Here is a 19,476-nt window from a genome sequence, read left to right as displayed (position 1 = left end):
AATAACTACTATGCAACACCTTATTAAAGATGCACTAGGTTTCCCCTCATACTATCCCTGTCCTTATTATTCATTTGTGTTTTACTATTTTATTGAGTAAATATCTTTGAATTGCTTCAAGATAAAATGAAGGAAAAATTTAAAAATGTCAACTCCCTTCTTCAGGCTGTCTTCATGTTGTCACCCAACTTAAAATGCCCTGTTCTCTTTTCCTTTGTCAGAGTTTTACCCCTTTCTAGAAAGCCAACTTAAGCCCCACCCCTTCTGATTTCTCTGCCTGCACCATGGGTTCATTCATTCTTTGGTTTTTCTCTTGCTTTTTAGTTACGTCAGTTAGTCTCTCTAAAAACATCCAAGAACAGCAAATTGGATCCTATTTCTCTTCTTTCCACATACACCCTCGACAGCACCTAACATGTGGCTGGACACCCTGGAAGATTTCCAACATCCAATCAATAAAAATAAGTAAAGAAGATTTCATCTCCCAAATCTTAGACCCTGGTATTGTGTGTGCCCTTTAAATGGATCTAAACTTCCTTTATCAGCTGAGCATTTTTTGCATCCTTGCCCAATGTCTAGCCCAAGAGGGGAGAAGACAGGGTGAGAGGAATGTGGGGGCAGAGATGTGAGAGGTTTTTAGAAAGCCAGATGCAAAAAAAAAAAAAAAAAGTTAGCATCAACGATGTTGTGTTAATGAGTTCAACTTGAACTGGGAGACAGAATAATTCCAAGTTTCTGACTGATGGATTTTGGAAAACAGCATTTTTTCCTTCACCAGAAGAGCATCAGAAGGCAGTTGGGAAGGGATCAGCTCCTTGTCTTTCCCAACTCTGTTCATCTTCAATTTGCATCTCTTTCTTTCCCACCATTCCCTGTTCTCTCCAGGAACCCAAAGGGGTAGTCATTCTACCATCAGAGTCAACATTCAAGAAATTGGCTTCCTGTTGACAACCTTCTCCATGTTACTCACACTGGAAAAAACTCAGTAGTTGGAGAAGGGGCTCAAGAGAGCATCCTCACACTGCAGGTAACAGGGCAGCTGCGGCCGCCTCCACCTGGTTTCTTGGATGGCCCTGAGTCATCTGAGGTGACATCAGACAGCACAGACACAGCCTGCAGCTGAGCAGGACACACTGGGCTGCCCCACAGACTCACTCACCACTGGAAGGAGTCCCTATCCCTGAGGACCTCACAGACCTCTCCCCTACAGTGCTGCTGGTGTTCTGGGCTTAGGGTCATGCAGTAGAGAAACCAGGAGATGCCACTGGTGACAGTGTCACTGTTTTCACTGCCCCCCACTGACTGAACTCTGCCTCTTCTGGGCCTCTCCAGCACTATTAGTTCCTTACCCAAGATCTGCTTTGTGTTATAATTGCTTGCATCTATGACAAAAAATATTAATAATATTGTAATTGGCCATCATTGAGCATTTACTAGTAATGTGTTTGCACACTGCACTATTTCTGCTCTACAAATTCTTTCATTTAATCCTCAGAAAATTCTTCAGGCTAGACACTGCCATAATTCCCACTTTATAAATGAGGGAAGGAAGCTTAATCTCATGATGAATTAGAGTCCTGATTCTACTCTGGCTGTGAGTTTCCCACAAGTGACATCTCCAGGTAACAGGGCCTTGGAAATAGTACATACTTGATAAAGTGCACATTGCACGAATAGAGTACATAAAGGAAATGAAGAAGAAGGAAGATAGGAAAGGAGGGGAGAGAGCACACCAAGCATCTGACTAATGTATACACTGGCCAGAGTCAGCCAAGTGCCTGAGGAACCAGCCCAAAGTCTTGTTCAATGAGGGCAGGCAGTTTGACAAACAGCATTGCATGTTTTTATTTGTTTTTCCCAGCCAGCCCTAAGTTGCTTGCTCTGGCTAATGTCCAGATCTGCTGCTTATTTCTACATTCTATGTTTTGATATAGGAAATGAAGGGAACAAAAATTTATAGAGTAGAACCTATATGTCAGGTATTATGTGAGTGAATGTATAGATTGCCTCATGCAGAATGGCTAGTTACCCCCATTTTACAGATTAGAAAACTGAGGTGTAGAGATGTGAAGTGACTTGTCCATTGCTTGTAGGTTAGTGCTGCTCTCACTCAGGCAAGAGCCCCCACATTCTCTTTTGCACATTGAAGTCTGTTAGAGCTGCTGTGTTCAGTGGCATACCTTGTGCACCTTACAGTCCTAGGGTGTGTCAGTCATGTTGAGGTCTGTGATAGTGCTGGCCCTGTTTTTCCTTCCTGTAAAGTCCCCTTTCATGGTTCTCACCCACCCAACTAATTTTGTATGTCTTCCAGGAATCACCCTTGAAGAAAGAGATTGAGTATCTGATAATATACCCCCCGGGATCCTCCCTGACTCAAACCACTTTTCTGAAGGGCCCTGGGGACTGGGCATGGCTACTTTGGTGTCCAGCTACCCATCTTTGGCCTTCTCTGGGCTTCTTCTCCATTTCGCTGCAGAGTCCAATGTAATCTCCCCATAGATCTTCTTACTCATTGCCTCTGAACTTACCATGCCTATGAAGGAAGCCCTGCGTACAGGAGATACAAATTACTTCTAGAGCAAACATAATGGTAAAGAAATTAGAAAGTATGAGGTGCTGCAGTAGGATCCAACAGATTCATCTTTTTAAGCTGCTATCCCCAACTCCAAGCCTTCATTATAGGCATTGTCCACAATTCATTATTTCATTCATGCATTTTTGCTAAGATAGGTACCTGTAAGGTGTTGGATTTACTGCCTTGAACAATGAACTCAGTCTCTGCTACAACTTCCTATTTTCCTCCCTGTCACTGTCTCCCACTCCTCAAGTGGCTCTCCCAGTCTCTGGAGCAGGGGTCTTCAAACTACGGCCCGAGGGCCACATGCTGCCCGCAGAGGATTCTGATCCTGCCAGCCAGGTTTTTTGGGCAGTGAGCGCAGCCGAGGTGTTACAGTAGAAATTAGTAGTTCATATAGTCCGGCCCTCCAGCTCTCTGAGGGACCGTGATCTGGCCCCCACTTTAAAAAGTTTGAGGACCCCTGCTCTGGAGCCAAGTTTTAATTGACAGGTTAAGGGTTAAGGGTGATGACTTCATCTGAACCAAGATCTGGTGCCTCAGATGTTCCATTTTGTACCACACCTGTTTCAGCTCCGTCTTCCCTAGACCTTCCCACCTCTTGCCTACCTCCACCTCTCCTCAGCTAGAATTTATTTGTCAGTGTCTCAGAATCATATAGTTTATGTAATCAATGCTGAGGGCATTGGCAAACAACTTGTTAAAATATTGAGGAACCAGTTAAATTTACTTAGCAGCTTTCATGCAGAGGTCCAAGCACACGTGGTTCCATCATTTTCTTCCTCAATAGCCTGGAGGTAAGAGAATGGAAATGTTCCTCAGGAAGGAGGCATAGAGCCAGTCTCACTCTCACTGCTGCCTCCTGTATACCAGCCAATGCTGGCAATGCCAGGAAACAAAGAAGGACCAAGGGTAAGCTTTTCCTTAGGACAGTTCACAGTCTGGTGGAGGGGACAGATAGGTAAGCCAAGAGATACAGTACAATCAATGAATGCTGTAACTTGAAGAATCCATATGGATTCTCTAGTACTCATTCTTTCTTCTGATTAAGGTAATTAAATACAAAAAAGAAAAGCAGCTTGCCCTAAGCCTCTTCTCTCCACATTGAAAATCCACGGTCTTTTCTCCTTTCCTCCTTGCTACCTGTGAGCCACACCAGATGTGTTGACCTCCCCAGTTCCTTTGGGTGACACAACAGGTGAATCAAGGAAACCTCTAAATGTGTCTAATTGTGTTGCTCTGTCTTCTTGAGTAGTTCCCATATTTTCAAAACTGGATAGAGAAGTGTGAGCCTCCAGAGGAGGAAAAGAAGCAAGGAGAGAAGTATGAGAGAAACCAGTCAACCAAATGTTGTGAATTACAAGCAGACACCAAGACATTTGAAATAAGAGATGAATGTTGCATGCCCTTGGCACAAGTTTGAAATATGTTCATTGGAATCAGTGTCATGGAAATCAGTTATAAGCAAAGGAAGAGCTGTTGAAATGACAGAGAAGCCAAAATAAAGTTGGTTGCGGCGTGAATGTGATGGCAATTGACTGAGACTGTGGAGAAAGTATTAACAACTGAAAAGTTTGGCTATGAAAAAGAAGAGACTTAGGATGGTATAATACCTAATTGGGGATTTGATAGTGGATGGAAGTTAAGGCTGTTTTTCTCTTCCCCTTCCATTTCTTGCAGATTGAGGGAGGTTGGAATTGGTGGTCTTGAAGCAGAAGGAAGAAGGATAGGTTGGGACAGATGGAGAGTTTCACATTTTATCGTATTTCATACCACAACAGAGACTAGCCCAAAATGTAAACCTCACTCACAATCTTCCTTTTATAGACAGTTTTGTATTATATTAACTCGATTTTACAACTTCAAGAACCAGTCTTTCTCTTTTTAATATAAATGTTATTTTATAGTTGAGTTTAAGAGCACATTGAAGTCATCTGATCAAGAATATACTTTGTTGATGGAGGATAAGTGAATCTGGAGGCTTTGGCTAGCAATAAATTACAGTTTAATTCAAGGGCAGTCCAGATTACAAGACTCTGGGCTAGGGCAATTCTGTTTGCATGGTCACATCTATTTGTCTTCCCTCCATATCTGAGGTAATGTGTGCATAACTCCTTTTTGACAAATGCAAAGAACTGTATAAATGGCAGTAATATAATACTGACTCAGTCCATGGAATCTTCCTCACAAGAAGATGTTGGATTCTTGATGTGGCTTTTGGTTTTTACTCTAATATTCTAATTCCCTGAGATGTGAGGGTGGCAGAGACAATCAGTCAAAGGTAGATATATAGATGTGGTTTCTTTTTTATGGGATCTAGGCAAATGAAGGAAACCAGAAAATCCATGGTCATGAGGCTAATGGACCAGTCTTTAAGGAGCTCTCACATTCATGTCAGAAGAGAGCAGCTGATGACCAGGTCTCAGAACCATGCTACAGTTGGAGGTCTCTCCTTAGCTCACCTTTGGTGGTCTGTATCCCAACTTTGCCACATCCTAGCTGTGTGGTCATAGACAGGTTGCTCAGCCTCTTGGAAGCTCAGGTGTCTCATCTGAACAATGGGAATATTAGCACACTTTTTGGAGGGTTGTGGTGAGGATAGATGAGTTAAAGCATAATCCCCAAGGGACTCATGGATGACACTTGATAAATGTGAGTTTTACCTTGAATTGCTCCAAAAGTAGGCCTTTACTTCTTTCTTCCTCCTCTCTCCTGGGCCATGATAAACTGGATCATCATCTGAGATAGTCTCCTAATATGTGCACATGTGCTTTGCCATGTCCACTCCACCTCTACTGCAATAGGATCAATCCAGTCAGAGTGACTCTCATTGTGGCTCCCAAGCTTTTTGTGCATGCATCTGCCCCCTGGTGGCATGTGTATAATCAGTCTTCTCTCCTCTCCCTGCTCAACAGGAATCCATGACTCAACTTTTATGCACTTCCAAAAGTGTGACCTAATCCAGAGGTATGATGACTGTGGGAAGGAGGATGGGCTGTGGAAGGGAGGATGAGCTGATCTCTCTAGAAAATACCCCCTCCTCTTTCTACCTTTGGCAGTCTTGTACCTTCATGATTTGGAAGGAGGTGCTTGACCTTACCTGTCCTGGACCTACTGCTCTCTCTACAGGTGTTTGACCCTTCCATTTTGAACCAGGTGCTGATGCTTTCCTGCCCTTCTCAGAAGGATCAAGGTGAGTCATCCTAAACTTTGGTGGTACATATCACTGGGTGCATACCTTGATGATTGTGACCTACATTTATATGTTGTATCTGTAGTTATGCACCTCTATGTCGGTGTGTTGAGAAGAAGATATTTTTCTATACGTACAAAAGAAAGGTGACATTTCAGGGCAACGCACAAACACTTGATCCACTGATTTTTCTCTCAAAAGCAGTTTATTGACTTTTTGTTGTTTCTTTGTTTTGTCTTTTGCCAATGGTGTACTGTGTAATTACTGTTACTGTGGTATATAAATCCCCCTTCATATCTAGAATTTTGCCTACTGGAAATGTCATGCTTATGTGAGTGTGTTAATATGAAGTCCAACTTTTGTTGGGAGACTTCAAAAATAGAGAGGCACATATTCAAAACTCTTCAAATGGCTACTTTCCCAATGGCCTTGTACAATTCAGTGTCGGTTATGGTTCTAAAGTTCTAGCAATTTTCTCATTTCATAAATATGATTTCTCAGAGTTAAAATTTTTCATACAAATTTAAATTTCAGATTACTTTTCTCAGTTATGGGTAATATTAAAAAGTGGGTTTTTCTCTTCCCACAGGACAGTCCAGCCACTGTTTTTTCTACTTCACTGATCTGCCACTTACTGAATCTGTGATATTTGTGTATGTCTGGGTTTCTAGCACCTCTCTAGTCCTAATTGCTCAAGCCCTAATCAAGAATGGTGCACGAACCCTTTGAAGAGAGTTTCATTCCAATATATGCCTCTTTAATTTTGCAGACTATTCTACAAAAGCTTGCATTTATATTGATATTTAAATAAGAGCAATTATCTTTCCAGGAGGTAAAATTCTTTATATAAAATGGGTTTTATATAGAAAAGTTTCAAAGTCAACACTGTCCATCATTGGCAAGAAGCATAAAAATAAAGTCAATCACTTCTTTGAGAGAAAACCCACTACTTTGCATTTGACACGTAGCATTTGAAAGGCCCCTGGTGTGTAAAATACAAAGCATACTTGAACAGCTGTGGAGGTGGATGAGTACACTCCAAATGACCTGCTGTTTGAAAATCTACAAAGACTACAGAACTCCTCTTGTGAATAACTTCCATAAACTTTGTACTTGGTTACTAAAAACAAGCTGTTTCTGCCCTAGCTGTTTTGTCTGAGAGGTCAGAGCATAGGCCAGATGACTGAAAGGTTGTGGGTTTGATTCCAAGGAAATGTGCCATGATTGCAGGGTTGATCCATGGCCCCATTTGGGGCACTTAAGGGAAGCAACCAAACAATGGGTCTCTCTCACATCGATGTTTCTCTCTGTGTGTCTCCCCCCATCCCTTGCACTTTTTCTGAAATTCAATGAAAAACAAACAAACAAACAAACAAACAACAATTTACCCAAGGATTAACAAAAAATAAAAAAGAAAGAAACAAACTTTTTCTGAATCCATAAGTCTGTGAATTCTTCAAATGGAGAATCAACTTTCACAGAACACACTTTTCAAAAACTTCCAGAGATTTATTGGCCGTACCAGTTGGTTTCTCCCAGGATTGAGAGACCTTGGCTTAAAGTCATGTGCCTGTCACTAGAGGGTAGGAGAGCACTAGGCAGCTCAATCCCTAGCTGAGAACTCAGGTTTACTTTTTTTTTTCTTCTTTCAATGTTAATTTACTTTTTCAATTCAATTGACTTCATTCAAATATAAATGTATCTTAAGTCTGTGTCTGTGTGATAAGTCCTGTCTAGGAGATGGGAAAGATACTGTTGCAGCCTCTAGGAGTTCACAGTCAAGAAACAAATGCCTCTACTCACAACACAATATTCAATCATTCTTTCACTCACTCATTCACTTATTGAACACACTGTTGAACATTTCATGTTCCTTACACTGTCCAGGGCACTGGATGGTGAGGTATTGTTATATAAAACACTAAATAAAATACTAATGCTGCTTTGGGGGTCTTGGGAGGAAGAGGTACTACTAGCAGAGGGGTAAGGATGGCATGTCATTGGGATCAGACTTGAATATATTGCAGGCAGAGGTGCAGGGAGGGTATTCTTTGTGATCTCAGCAGCATGAGTTGAGCTAGGAAGTGGAGCTGGACAGGTAAAAGATGAGTAAGGCAACAACCCATCGAGGGCTTTGGTGCCAACTGAGGCATTGGACATGTCCTACCTATGATTGGGGACCTAAAAGAGACTGAGCTGGGCTGTAGCTTCAGTAAAGAGTTAGGGGAGGCAAGGAGACAGAAAAGTCTAGGTGAGGAGACTAATGGATGTCAAGGAGGGACATTTATGTAGAAGAATAGGAAGGCTACAGAAGCTGGCTGACTGAAGGGCAGAGAGAGAGGCTGGAGTCTAGACCATTCATTCATTGGGAGGTATGTGGTACAATTGATTGTCCCAGGAAACTCCCGTGTTGCTTTTCTGATTTCCACCAGCAATACAATCTCTCCTCTTTGAGCATCAAAGTCCCAGGCATTCTCTTAGATGGTGAGAAGCCAAGTGTGTTGCCCAACCCACTCTATGTCATGCCCTGACTTAGCCACCACATTGTGAAACCAGAAATTGCTTGTGGAAGGAGTAAACAAACTAGTGCTTAACTTTGTAGTGATTTCCTTGACTTGATTCAATAGCTTAGGCCACTGACATTTCACTAACAAGATTTCATGCATGCTGAAAACAGAAGTAGGAGTTAGGAGCTACTTCTGGGAGAGAGATAGGCTTTGTCAAAGTTCAGGGGCAGAATGTGAAGCAAGACTTGTGGGGTAGAAGCATGCATGATCTAAAAGGAAGGGGATTGGATTGACTCACATCAGAACACCCTGTTCCTGGCAAGGGCTCAGTGACAAATACCTGCCCAGCTGAAAACAGGATTTGATACCATTTTTCATGTTGTTTTCCTCATATTCTCATCTTGGCCCAGGAACTGCATTGGGAAGCATTTTGCCATGAAGGAGCTGAAGGTGGCTGTGGCCTTGGCCCTGCTTCACTTTGAGCTGGCGACAGATCCTCTCCAAGTCCCCATCCCCATATCAAAAATTGTGTTTAATTCAAAGAATGGGATCCACCTACTACTCAGAAAGCTCCTCTAGTCCTTGTTGGGAGAAGGGCAAGGTCTGCGGAACTCCTTCCTGCCCTTCCCTGTCTATCTATCCAATTCCTGCTTTCCATCTGCACACCTGCCCTTCCACCTGATGTCCTCTCTCGGGTTATCTGCCTATCTGCTCCATTCTCTGTATTTTTCACTTTTGCCTGCTGTCCTTCTCTGAATTAGTCTCCTTTAGCTGCTATAATAATTTACCACAGCCTCAGTGACTTAGAACACCACAAATTTCTTCTCTTAGAGTTCTGGAGTCAGAAGTCTGACACAGATTTCACTGGAACACAACCGAGGTGTGGGCAGGGCCACCCAACCTCCAGGGCTCTAGGAGAGATTACTTGTCTTTGTCTTTCCAGAATCTAGAGCTGCATTTTTATATCTTTGGCTCCTGGAGCCATCCAGAATATTCAAATCCAGCAACGTTGTCAAATGTCTTTCTGTTTCTATCTTCACATTGCCTTCTCTTCTATGAAGACATGTATGATTCTTTGGGCCACACAGATGAAACAGGACATAGTAACCTGGCAGGGAATAGACGGTGTACATCTGGGGAGCCATTCTTCAGCCTAATTGGTCCCCATGTGACTACCATCAGACTGCATTCCCGGTGGCCTTCATGTGTTTCCTACCCATTTGTCATCTCCACACCCTCTCCTTCTTTCTTCCTCCATGGAATAAAGTTTACAACGTCATGTGATGTGTCTGTCTTTTCTTTATTTCCTTTGTCTTCCCTTTCCTGCCACATTTGGTAACTATGTGGTTGATGGTCCCCTGACCCTGAGCTCTGTATTCCCTTTCTATTCCTCCATTAGCATCTCATCCCAGCCCTGTTCTCTTGCTGGTTCTGAACATAGGTCCTCCTCCTGTTCCACCCTATGTCATTCCTAGATCAGGGTCCTGAATGCCATAGACAGACCTCCTGGCACACCTCCTGTTATAGTGGGATGCATTTATTTGCCTCCCTAATCTGGGGAAGTATATCTGATTCCTCATGTGGCCCCAGCCTGAGATTCTACCCCAAATTCCTTCTTTGCATCTTGAACCTGGCTCAAGGCCTAATTCAGGCACCAACTTTCCAGAAATCTCCTGTCTGTCATTCTACCACCTCTCCAGCCAGAGCCCATACACCCAGAGCATGGGGTGACAGTGACACAGACATTTTCAATGGCATGAGTGCCACCGATACCCATCTTAAAAGGTCATAAAACTTACCGGTTAAGTCATACTCCATATTATTTTACCTTGGAAGTGGTTACCTGGGTTCTTGGTTTAGAAATGTATTGCTCTGTACATCTTTTTTATTTTTTATTTTTTGCTTTAGGAAATATGCTATTTTCCAAAAGCACATACATATAGTTAAACAAAGACAGCCATCTCATTTAAGGGGCAAGCCTTAAAAGCCATTCTTCTATCATGTGCTGAATGCCTGGTCCTAACCATGAATCCCACGGAACAGCTTGCATTGCATTTGCTGTATTACCCAGGCTGGAATGTAAGTTTCTGCCACATTTTAGAAAGATTACAAATTATGGGAGAGAAAAAAAAGCAAGATCCTAGAAGCAAATAGGTGCTCACCACATTTGTTAAATGAATGAGTCAGCTCTAGACTACATGTATGATAAGTATTTATAGATATGCATATTTCCATGGCACTGCCCTCACAGTGACTGTGTATGTGGGTATCTACTCCCCATCTATAATACAAGCCTCCCAAAGATAGGAAGCCACAGCTGCTCCACAGTCCAGCCTGGAGGGCACCATGTCCAGGGAGAGGCCACAACTTGAGCTACCTTGGCCCTACTCTTGACGGAACTACTTCTCAGAGCCTGAGCCCAGTGGCTTCAGATGAAGGTGGATGCCATTCTTGGAGCGCAGGACCAGCTGGAGCAATTTGATGGGTGGCTGCAAGGGGTCCACGGCGAACTCAAAGCGGAGCAAGCAGAGGGCTGCAACCACCTTAATCTCGTTCATGGCAAACTGCTGCCCAATGCAGTTTCTGCAATGAGCACATAAAGAGGCATCAAGCTGTGGTGTATCCGGAGTAATGAAATCCAGTGTGCTCAGCGGCCAACAAAACTAAATATTTTTGTATGAATCATTAGCTGGACTCAAGAAACAAAGCTTGAAAGCATAGTATGGTCCCAGACTAAGGATATCCACATTGGAGGGTCTCTCTTGGAATGACTTACCCACACTACCACCTGCTAAGGACATGAATCATATTGATGGCAAGAAGAAGGTTCCTGGAACTTAGCCAACATCAGAATCACCCAGTATGGTTCCCCTCATCACAGAGTTCCCCAAAGTGATGCCTCGCCCACAACATTGTCCATCCTCCCCTCCCTAGTCCGGAGGACATGGAAATTCTAGCATCTCCTTACCTTGGCCCAGCGGAGAAAGGCATGAAGGCGAAGGAGTGCCGTCCAGTTACATTCTCAGGGGAAAAGCGCAGGGGGTCAAATACCTGAGGGGATAGACCTTGCTTAAATACCTGCCAAGTCCAGGTGCTGGATGACCCTCATAGTCTCCCACCCATTTGACCTCCAGCCCAGAAATGGGGTACCTCAGGATCGGGCCACACTGTGCTGTTCCTATGGAGGGCATAGATGTGCAGAGAGACCAGGCTGCCTGTGGGCAGAGTAGAGGGCAGGTGACCAGGTGGTCATGGAACAACCAGTCCCACCTCCTCACAGTACCCAAATCCCTTCACGTCTGCCTAACTAGGCATCAACCCCTACCTCAGCTTTGCTAGTGACAGAAGGTTCATGACAACACTCAGCACATCAATGTGCTTATGATCATTATCATACTTATTTTCTGTAACACCAGCACTGAGCACAGCACCTGACATGGACTTTTGGGGAAAGGAATAAAAAGGACTAACCCACCCCAACACAAGCAGGACAGGCAAAGACTCTTACACACTTTCTGCTATGTGAATGGGGCCTACTGAAGATGTTCAAGGCACTACCTGAAATTATACTTGTAAGGAAGGTGTTCTTCTCACAGAAGAGGAAAAGGGGGCTTAGAAGAAGAGAAATTTACTCATGTTATAGATCCAGGGTTGGATCCAAGCCATCCCATGTTGGAACAAAGCATGAGTTCTCTGCCATTGTTGTGAAGAATGAGCCAAAGGCACAGCAGCGTGAGTTTCAGAAAAGCATCCTCAAGGACTCCAGTTCCAGCCCTAAATTCATGCCATCTCACCTGCAGGTAGAGAGCGGCCATCCACAAAGGTGACAGGCTTGCTGAGCTGGCGGTACACCTGGGGCACGGGCGGGTAGAGGCGGAGGCTCTCCTTGATGCACATGGTCAAGTAGGTCATCTTGCTCAGATCATCCCTACCGGCAACACAACCAGTCCTTTCTGGAGATGGGGAGCCACAGGGTCCTGCGGGAAGGCAGGCTCCAGCCCCAACTGCTCCCTCCACAACCATGACAACCCCAAGTCTCAGAGGAACGTAAGTGCACCAAGTGGTCGGGCCACACTGCACATGGGGTGGCCACTCCACATTTTTCTATCCCTCCCTCATCTTCACTGCTGGGAAGGGAAAGCCAAGGACACTAGGGGTGTGTGTGCACCCAATCATCAAAGACAAGGTCACTCCTGTGTCTCTCAGAGCCCCACAGAAGCCCCGCAAGAGACAGTTGTTTGGGTTCTGCTTGGATTCCCCTTGGGAGCTGGAATGGAAAGGAATAGAGGCTAATATTCATTGGTTGAATGAAGTAATAAATGCAGTAACAATGACAATATATATGCATTTCTCTTTTCCTTTTTGCCAGTAAGAAGCTCAGCCACAAATGTGAAGTCCAAATATAACTACTATGCAATACCTTATTACATAACCCCTAAGTTTTTGCCTCCAGTCCTCATTTTTCATTTGTGTTTTACTATTTTATTGAATAATTATCTTTTTGAGTTGCTTCAAGTTCTAGATAGAATGAAGGAAAATAAAATAAATATTTCAACTCCCTCCCTCCAGGTTGTCTTCACATAGTTTCCCAACCTAGAATGCCCAGTTCTCTCCCTTTGCAGGAGTTTCACTCCTCCTTAGAAAGATAACTTAAGCCCCACCCCTTCAGATTTCTTTGCCTGTAATATGGGGTCATTCATTCTTTGGTTTTCTCTAGCTTTTTAATTATGTGAGTTTGTTTCTCTAAAATGCCCAAGGACAGCAAATTGAATCTTCTTCCTTCTCTTCTAATCCACATCCTCAACAGCATTTGACATGTGGCTGGACACCCTGGAAGATTTCCAACATCCAACCAATAAAAATAAGTAATGGAGACTTCATTCTCTAAATCTTAGACCTTGGAATTGTGTGTCTCCCTCAAATGAATCTAAAGTTTCTCTCATCAGCTGAGCATTTTCTGCACCCCAGCCTAATGCCTAGCCCAGGTAATGACAAGAGGGGAGAAGGCAGGAATAGAGGGATGTGGAGGCAGAGGGGTGAGAGGTTCCCAGGGAGCCTGCAGCAAAGAAAGTTACCATCAATAGTATTGTGTTAGTGAGTTCAACTTGAACCAGAAGACAGAATAATTCCAAGTTTCTGGCTGATGGAGTTTAGAAAACAGCATTCTCTCCTTCACCATAGGTGTTTGGAGGCTGCACATGACTATCCAAAGGCAGGTGAGAAGCGATCAACTCCCTTGGTTTTCCCAACTCTGTTCATCCTCAATTTTTCTCTCCAGGAACCCAGAAAGGTAGTCAGGTTCTACCATCAGAATCATTACACAAGAAATTAGCTTCCTATTGACAACCTTCTCTACATTACTCACATCAGAAAAACTGCAATTGGAGAAGGGGCTCTGTGGAGCATCCATGCATTGCAGGTGACAGGATAGGTGCTGCTGCCTTCACCTGGTTTCCAGGATGGCTTTGTGTCATCTATGATGACACCAGACAGCACAGACACAGCCTGCAATTGAGCAGGACAGACTGGGCTTCCCTGCAGACTCACTCACCACTGGAAGGAGTCCCTGTCTCCAATGATCTCACGGGCTTCCTCCCGACAGCGATCCTGGTGTTCTGGGTTCAGGGCCATGCAGTAGAGAAACCAGGAGATGCCACTGGTGGTGGTGTCATGACCTTCAAACATGAATGTGTCCACTTCAGCCCGGAGGTCTGCATCTGACAGCTTGATCCCATTTTCATCCTGGGTTAAAGTAGGCATAATGGAGCAAACAAAGGCATGTAAGGTAGGAACCAAGAAGTACTCATAACAGCAGCTGTCAAATGAAGGTCTGAGAGAGGTTGTGAAAGCTGTGTTTCAGACTGAAAGTTAGAACCCTCCCTCAGATTTCTATCTGATCTCCCAAAATCATTTGGATGCATCCTATTCCAGGAAGCCTTTCCTGACCCCTCTGGCTAGTGACGAGCAGCCTTACCCAGCCTGGACTGTTGATTCTGCTCATTTGACACATGGAATGCCACTCGACAGAGGAAGAGATCTTGGTCAATATCCACTTCCCTCTTCACTAGCATCTGGAGGGTAGTACCAGGTCTTCCTCATCTTCTGCATCCCTAGCACAGGAACTAACCCTTGGCAGGGCTCAGTGAATTTATAGAGTGAGTGAATAAATGAGTGAATGAATGAAGTCTAAGGTTCTAAAATTTTAAGATGCTGAGATTCTTCTGAGTCTTAGAAATCTAGAATTGGTCTTTGGGCCTTCTGGCATGTTATCCAGGATTCCTGCCACTACATCTCCCCCCACCCCCACCCCCCCACTGCCACATCCAGACACATCCTGCACCTCCCCACCTCTGAGCCTTTGTGTGTCATGAGACTAGATCATATTTGTTGGGGAAGAAAGAGGAAAATGCTTAACATCCCATGCAGCTGTCCATGATCCTTGTCCCAGGAGGATGGTCTGAAGACCCCTCTGGGACCAGTTCTCAGGAGGGGCTGGGCAAATGTGCACTCACCCGAGCCCCCAGGAGAATGTCCAGGAAATCCAGGTACCTCCGGTTCTGGATCTTCTTTTGTTCTTTCTCATCTTGTAGAGCTGCCTTTCTTTCCCTGATGACTTGATCTGTGTCAGAAGTACAGGGTGTTACTGCTAGGGGCTCATTCTTTGCCCCCAGGGAACAGAAGTCCTTCATAAAGAACATCTCAGAGGGGTCCAGAGGAGCTAGCTTAGAACCTAGACTTCCTGTGGGCAAAACATTTGGGAAAGGCCTACCTGTGTGGTCATGTGCCACCTGGCAGGCCCGCAGGAAACGGCGGCCATGTGGAGTAAGCCAGTAGATGAAGTCGTTATGGTACTGTACGGACTCTATGCGCTGCTGCATTAGCAGAGTGAGATTGCTGACTGCCAAGTAGTAGTTATTGTCCCTGCACAAATGTAGAAGTGGGAAGCACTTAGACATTGACCCATAGCAGAACTCCGGCTGCCCCATTCTAGGAATCCAGCCCTAGCTACAGCACTTTCTCCCTTACTCTCCCTACCACTAAGCCTCCCCATTAAAGCTTAAATGTGTCTCCCCACCATGGGAAAGGTCCACACTCCCTACAGGCAGGGGTTCCCTGGGGCAAGACCCTGTCTTCTCTCAGACCAGGATCCAGGAGTCCTGCCAACTCTCTTCTCTGAGCTGGCCTGTGTTGAGACTATAGACAGCTCCAAGTGCCCTCTGACCTGTGGTTCAGGCCGCTGTTTCCTTTGCCAAAGGTGCACTTCATGAGTGAGTCCAGTGCCATGAGGCCCACATCACTGAAGATGTCAAAGCTCTTGTCCTTACGAGCCTTTTCCTCCCACTTGTCCTAGAACCCAGAGAATGGAAGTAATGTGGGGCCAGCAGGCTTTGTGTCCCATCCCTGCCCTCCAAGAATGTGGGGTGGGGCAGGTAGGGCTTCAGGCTCACAGGGCAGGACTAGGAGGCAGGTCTTGCACAGCACACAGACACACAGACTCTTTTCTCCATGTCAGAGCAGCCAATATATAAGAAAATTGAAGGGCCAAGAGGTAGTGAGCTGACCAGCACAGTGAGTGTATAAATCAGGCCAGCAGTAATGCTGAGGGAGGAGTTTCCTAATGGGGAAAGACTACCCTGAATAACCTCTAGGCATTATCCAGACCTGAGAGGCTGAGCCTTACCGGGACCCCTGGCATCCTTTTAGAAATGATTTGTCAATGGTGTTGCTTTAGGCAGTTGTGGTAGAAAGAGAATGAAGGGACACTTTTTAGATATAAATGGATGTCCTCATATTCCCAAATATAGGCACACCCTTATGCTACAGTAGGAGCCTTGTCAGGTCCTATAGAGGTCCTTTGGTCTGGAAGAAATGGCTGGGTCTCCTGATGGACACAGGGGCCAGCGATGCCTGGCCACATGGAGCTCCATACCTAGTGAACAGCCAGTGCACAAAAGGAGTCAGGCATAGCAAGGCTTGGCACTGTTCTAGGCAGGAAGCAACTCAGTGCCTCAGCAATTCTCCTCACTGCTCTTCTGCAGGGAGAATTGGGGTGAAGGAGGGGCTGGCCAACAGCACAGCCTCCTAGAGCTTGGTACATGGAGCTCACCAGCATGGTGTTTGTTGAGTCAGCAAACACCTTCACATAGGGCTTCAGCACATCATAATGGAAGCCAGGTGTGAGCAGCTTGCGGTGCTGGAACCACTTGGGCCCATCGAGGACCAGCAGGCCTTTTCCTGGGGAAGGTGGGAGGGGCTTGTCAGTGCACACCATTCTGCCCCACCTCTGGCAGCCTGGCTCATCTCCTGACCCAGCTCCGCCTTCCAGCCATGCAACCTCTAGTAACACTAGTCATGGGCCCACCACCATATCTTTTTTCAAGCCCTTTCCCTGGCCAGCACCATCTGTAATGTGTCTTAGAATCAACTCTAGTGCCACCCTCTCCAGAGGTCGTTCCTTACACTCAGATTTTCTAGATTTTTTTTCCTGCTTGTCCAGGGGAGAAGACACACCCAGAAGGAAAAGGTACCAGAGCCTTACTTCCCTGACTGTCCAGGAACTCTACTGCCTCTTCCCTGTCTTCTCCTCACTGAGCAGATGAGGTTAGGAACTGCACATGGGACCAAGTGGTCCCATAGATGAATAACTGACTGAGTAGGGACAGGCAGGGAAGGATCATGGTCACCCAGCACCAAGGGCAGGGAAGGTTACCACTTACCAATCCACTGGAGGAAATAGTTATACACATCTGGGGCCTTCGGGTCTGTAGGAGACAGAGATTAGGTAAAGCCAGACTGGGGGATTCCTACAAGAGGCTATTGATAAGCAGGCTATTGATCACCAGATTTAGGGTGCAGGCCCAGGACTCCTCCCCACCTGGTTTCCTAAGCCCTTGCTGAGAAGGAAGTGCTTCCCCTCTTCCAGCAATACTCACCCCCTCGGCTATACACAGCTTTGGCGTAGTCAGGATCATAGATGTTCAGGAAGCCAAGAAACTGTCCAAACCAGAGTGGGTGGGCGTAGGGGAACTGCTGAGCCCAGGATACCACCTTGTCCAGGCTCCCTGACTTTTGTATCTATAATGGTGACAGAAGGCCAGGCTGTTCAGACACCTGATAATACTAGCCATGCCCTAAGTCCCTGAGCCTGCTCTCTCCTGTCTGTCACTCAGTTCTATCCATCTCTGGGCCCAGGTGCCTTTCCAGACCCAGAGCCACTGCTTTCAGTTCAAGCCACCTATTTGCACCTGGGTTAGCTCAACAACCCGAAATTGGCCAACCTGCCTCCACCTGGTGCTACCACCCCTCTATCTAAACCAGGGGTCTTCAAACTACGGCCCACGGGCCACATGCGGCCCGCAGAGGATTCTGATCCGGCCCACCAGGTTTTTTGGGCAGTGAGTGCAGCCGAGGTGTTACAGTAGGAATTAGTAGTTCATATAGTCCGGCCCTCCAGCTCTCTGAGGGACCGTGATCTGGCCCCCACTTTAAAAAGTTTGAGGACCCCTGATTAGAGAGATTTCTTTTCAGCATTGAAGCTTTTCATTAGAAAGATAATACCAGCTTGCTGTGCAAAAAGGAAACCACCTTAATTCCAGCCTGATAAATCACTTGACACATTTTTGTTGAGACCAACTATTTGCAGGGCATTGCCTAGACAACTCAAGGGAATGAGACAGATATGATCCTGCCCTTTCATTCTATGGGAAAGACTGATAAGAAACAAGTAAACAGTTAAGTAGAATTATTTAGACAATAGTAAGTACCAAGAAGGAAGTAAACAAAAGAGAGACTAATAGGGAGATCTGCATGGATAAGAGTGATCCAGATAGCCTCTCTTTGGAGATGACATTTAAGGTGAAACTCAAAGGATGATAAGGAGCTGGTCATGTGAAGAATAAAGGAAGAGCATTCTAGGCCAAGGGAACAAGTACAGAGACTCTGGGGTGGGAAAAAGTGTGCTGTCTTTCAGGAGCTGCCTCAGGATGGGACAGCGACTTGAGATGAGGGTGGAGAGACCATTCAGAGCATGTTGTATGATCTCTGGGAGTTTCTCTAACCACATCTACCCACACAGAGGTGTTTATGTAAAAATAGAGTATACAATAAACACTTTTCCAAACCTGCCCCTTTTTCATTTAACATATCTTGTCTTTCTTTTCAAACTAGTGTAATTACCTGTCCCACAATATTTTTCACAATTATATAGTATTGTACTATAAGAATGTATCATTATGTATTCATCAATTTTTTTTCTATTTTGAGAGGTTTTTTCAGACCCTTCAGTACCCTGGCCATGGGCCTCAGAATAAAGTCTGAGCTTCATTATTTGTGAGAAGGCATAGATAATCTTTATTAAGCCCTTTCTGTGTGCCAGGCCTTCTTCCACACACCTTGCATCTTGATCTCATCCAATCCTTACAAGTCACCCTAGCTGTTTTTGCTCAGTAGATAGAGCATTGGCCTGCATGTGAATTGAAGGGTCCCAGATTCTATTCTGGTCAAAAGTGCATGCCTGGCTTGCGGGCTTGATTCCCAGTAGGGGATGTATAGGAGGCAGCCAATCAATGATTTTTCTCTCATCATTGATGTTTCTCTATCTATCTATCTATCTATCTATCTATCTATCTATCTATCTATTTATCTATCTATGTATATATATTATTGATTTGAGAGAGAGAGAGAGAGAGAGAAAGAGAGAGAGAGAGAGAGAGGAAATTAAGATAGCAGCATAGATAAATACCTAAACTGCTGCCTCACACAACAATTTCAAAACTATAATTAAAAGACAAAACGAACATCATCCAGAACCACAGGAAAGCTGGCTGAGTGGAAATTCTACTACTAAAAGGAAAAAGGAAAGCACATGGAGAATCAGAGGAGCTGCAAAAGGCTGAGGTATGGAGATACACACACTGGGGGGTTGTGGGGAGCTGAATGCCTCGCTGGCTTTCTCTAGTGGGAAGGAGACAAAAACTCTCAACTGTGCTGAACCCCAGTTCTGACTGCACTGAACCCCAGCTCTGGGTGAGACCTTGGGGACCCAGGCTTATCCAGGGGGAATCTGGACTGCCAGGGAGAAACTCAGGGGAGCTGCGAAAGGCAGAGGTCTGGAGGCACATGCACAGGTGTGCAAAGAGAGGATTGACTGCTGAGTGTGCCACTGGCTTTTTCTAGCAAGAGGGAAATGGAAGCTCCCCACT

At 45.1% G+C, this 19,476-nt stretch overlaps 1 protein-coding gene across 7 annotated transcripts in view; it reads right to left on the bottom strand.

Annotated features, from left to right (window-relative positions):
- CYP4B1 (cytochrome P450 family 4 subfamily B member 1) overlaps nt 1-19,476 on the bottom strand; it is a 29,189-nt gene that overhangs the window by 3,803 nt on the left and 5,910 nt on the right. For 2 of the 7 annotated variants that reach the window (XM_084872365.1, XM_084872364.1), the window contains 11 exons: nt 17,209-17,350; nt 16,993-17,037; nt 16,383-16,510; nt 15,498-15,622; nt 15,045-15,196; nt 14,788-14,894; nt 13,827-14,017; nt 12,070-12,203; nt 11,426-11,490; nt 11,244-11,326; nt 1,821-10,858 (listed from right to left, as the gene is read on the bottom strand). In XM_084872365.1, the coding sequence (XP_084728491.1) occupies nt 10,675-10,858; nt 11,244-11,326; nt 11,426-11,490; nt 12,070-12,203; nt 13,827-14,017; nt 14,788-14,894; nt 15,045-15,196; nt 15,498-15,622; nt 16,383-16,510; nt 16,993-17,037; nt 17,209-17,350 (1,356 nt within the window). In that variant the 3' untranslated portion in view covers nt 1,821-10,674. Of the gene's footprint in view, nt 1-1,820; nt 10,859-11,243; nt 11,327-11,425; nt 11,491-12,069; nt 12,204-13,826; nt 14,018-14,787; nt 14,895-15,044; nt 15,197-15,497; nt 15,623-16,382; nt 16,511-16,992; nt 17,038-17,208; nt 17,351-19,476 lie in introns of those variants that run through there. The other 5 variants (XR_014793976.1, XR_014793973.1, XR_014793974.1 and 2 more) reach the window with 5 other exon arrangements.

Source organism: Pipistrellus hanaki (genome assembly GCF_964339955.1).
Source record: "Pipistrellus hanaki genome assembly, chromosome: 2".
Lineage (NCBI taxonomy): Eukaryota > Metazoa > Chordata > Mammalia > Chiroptera > Vespertilionidae > Pipistrellus > Pipistrellus hanaki.
Note: the sequence above shows the minus strand (reverse complement) of the source record. Positions and strands in the feature narration are given on the sequence as shown.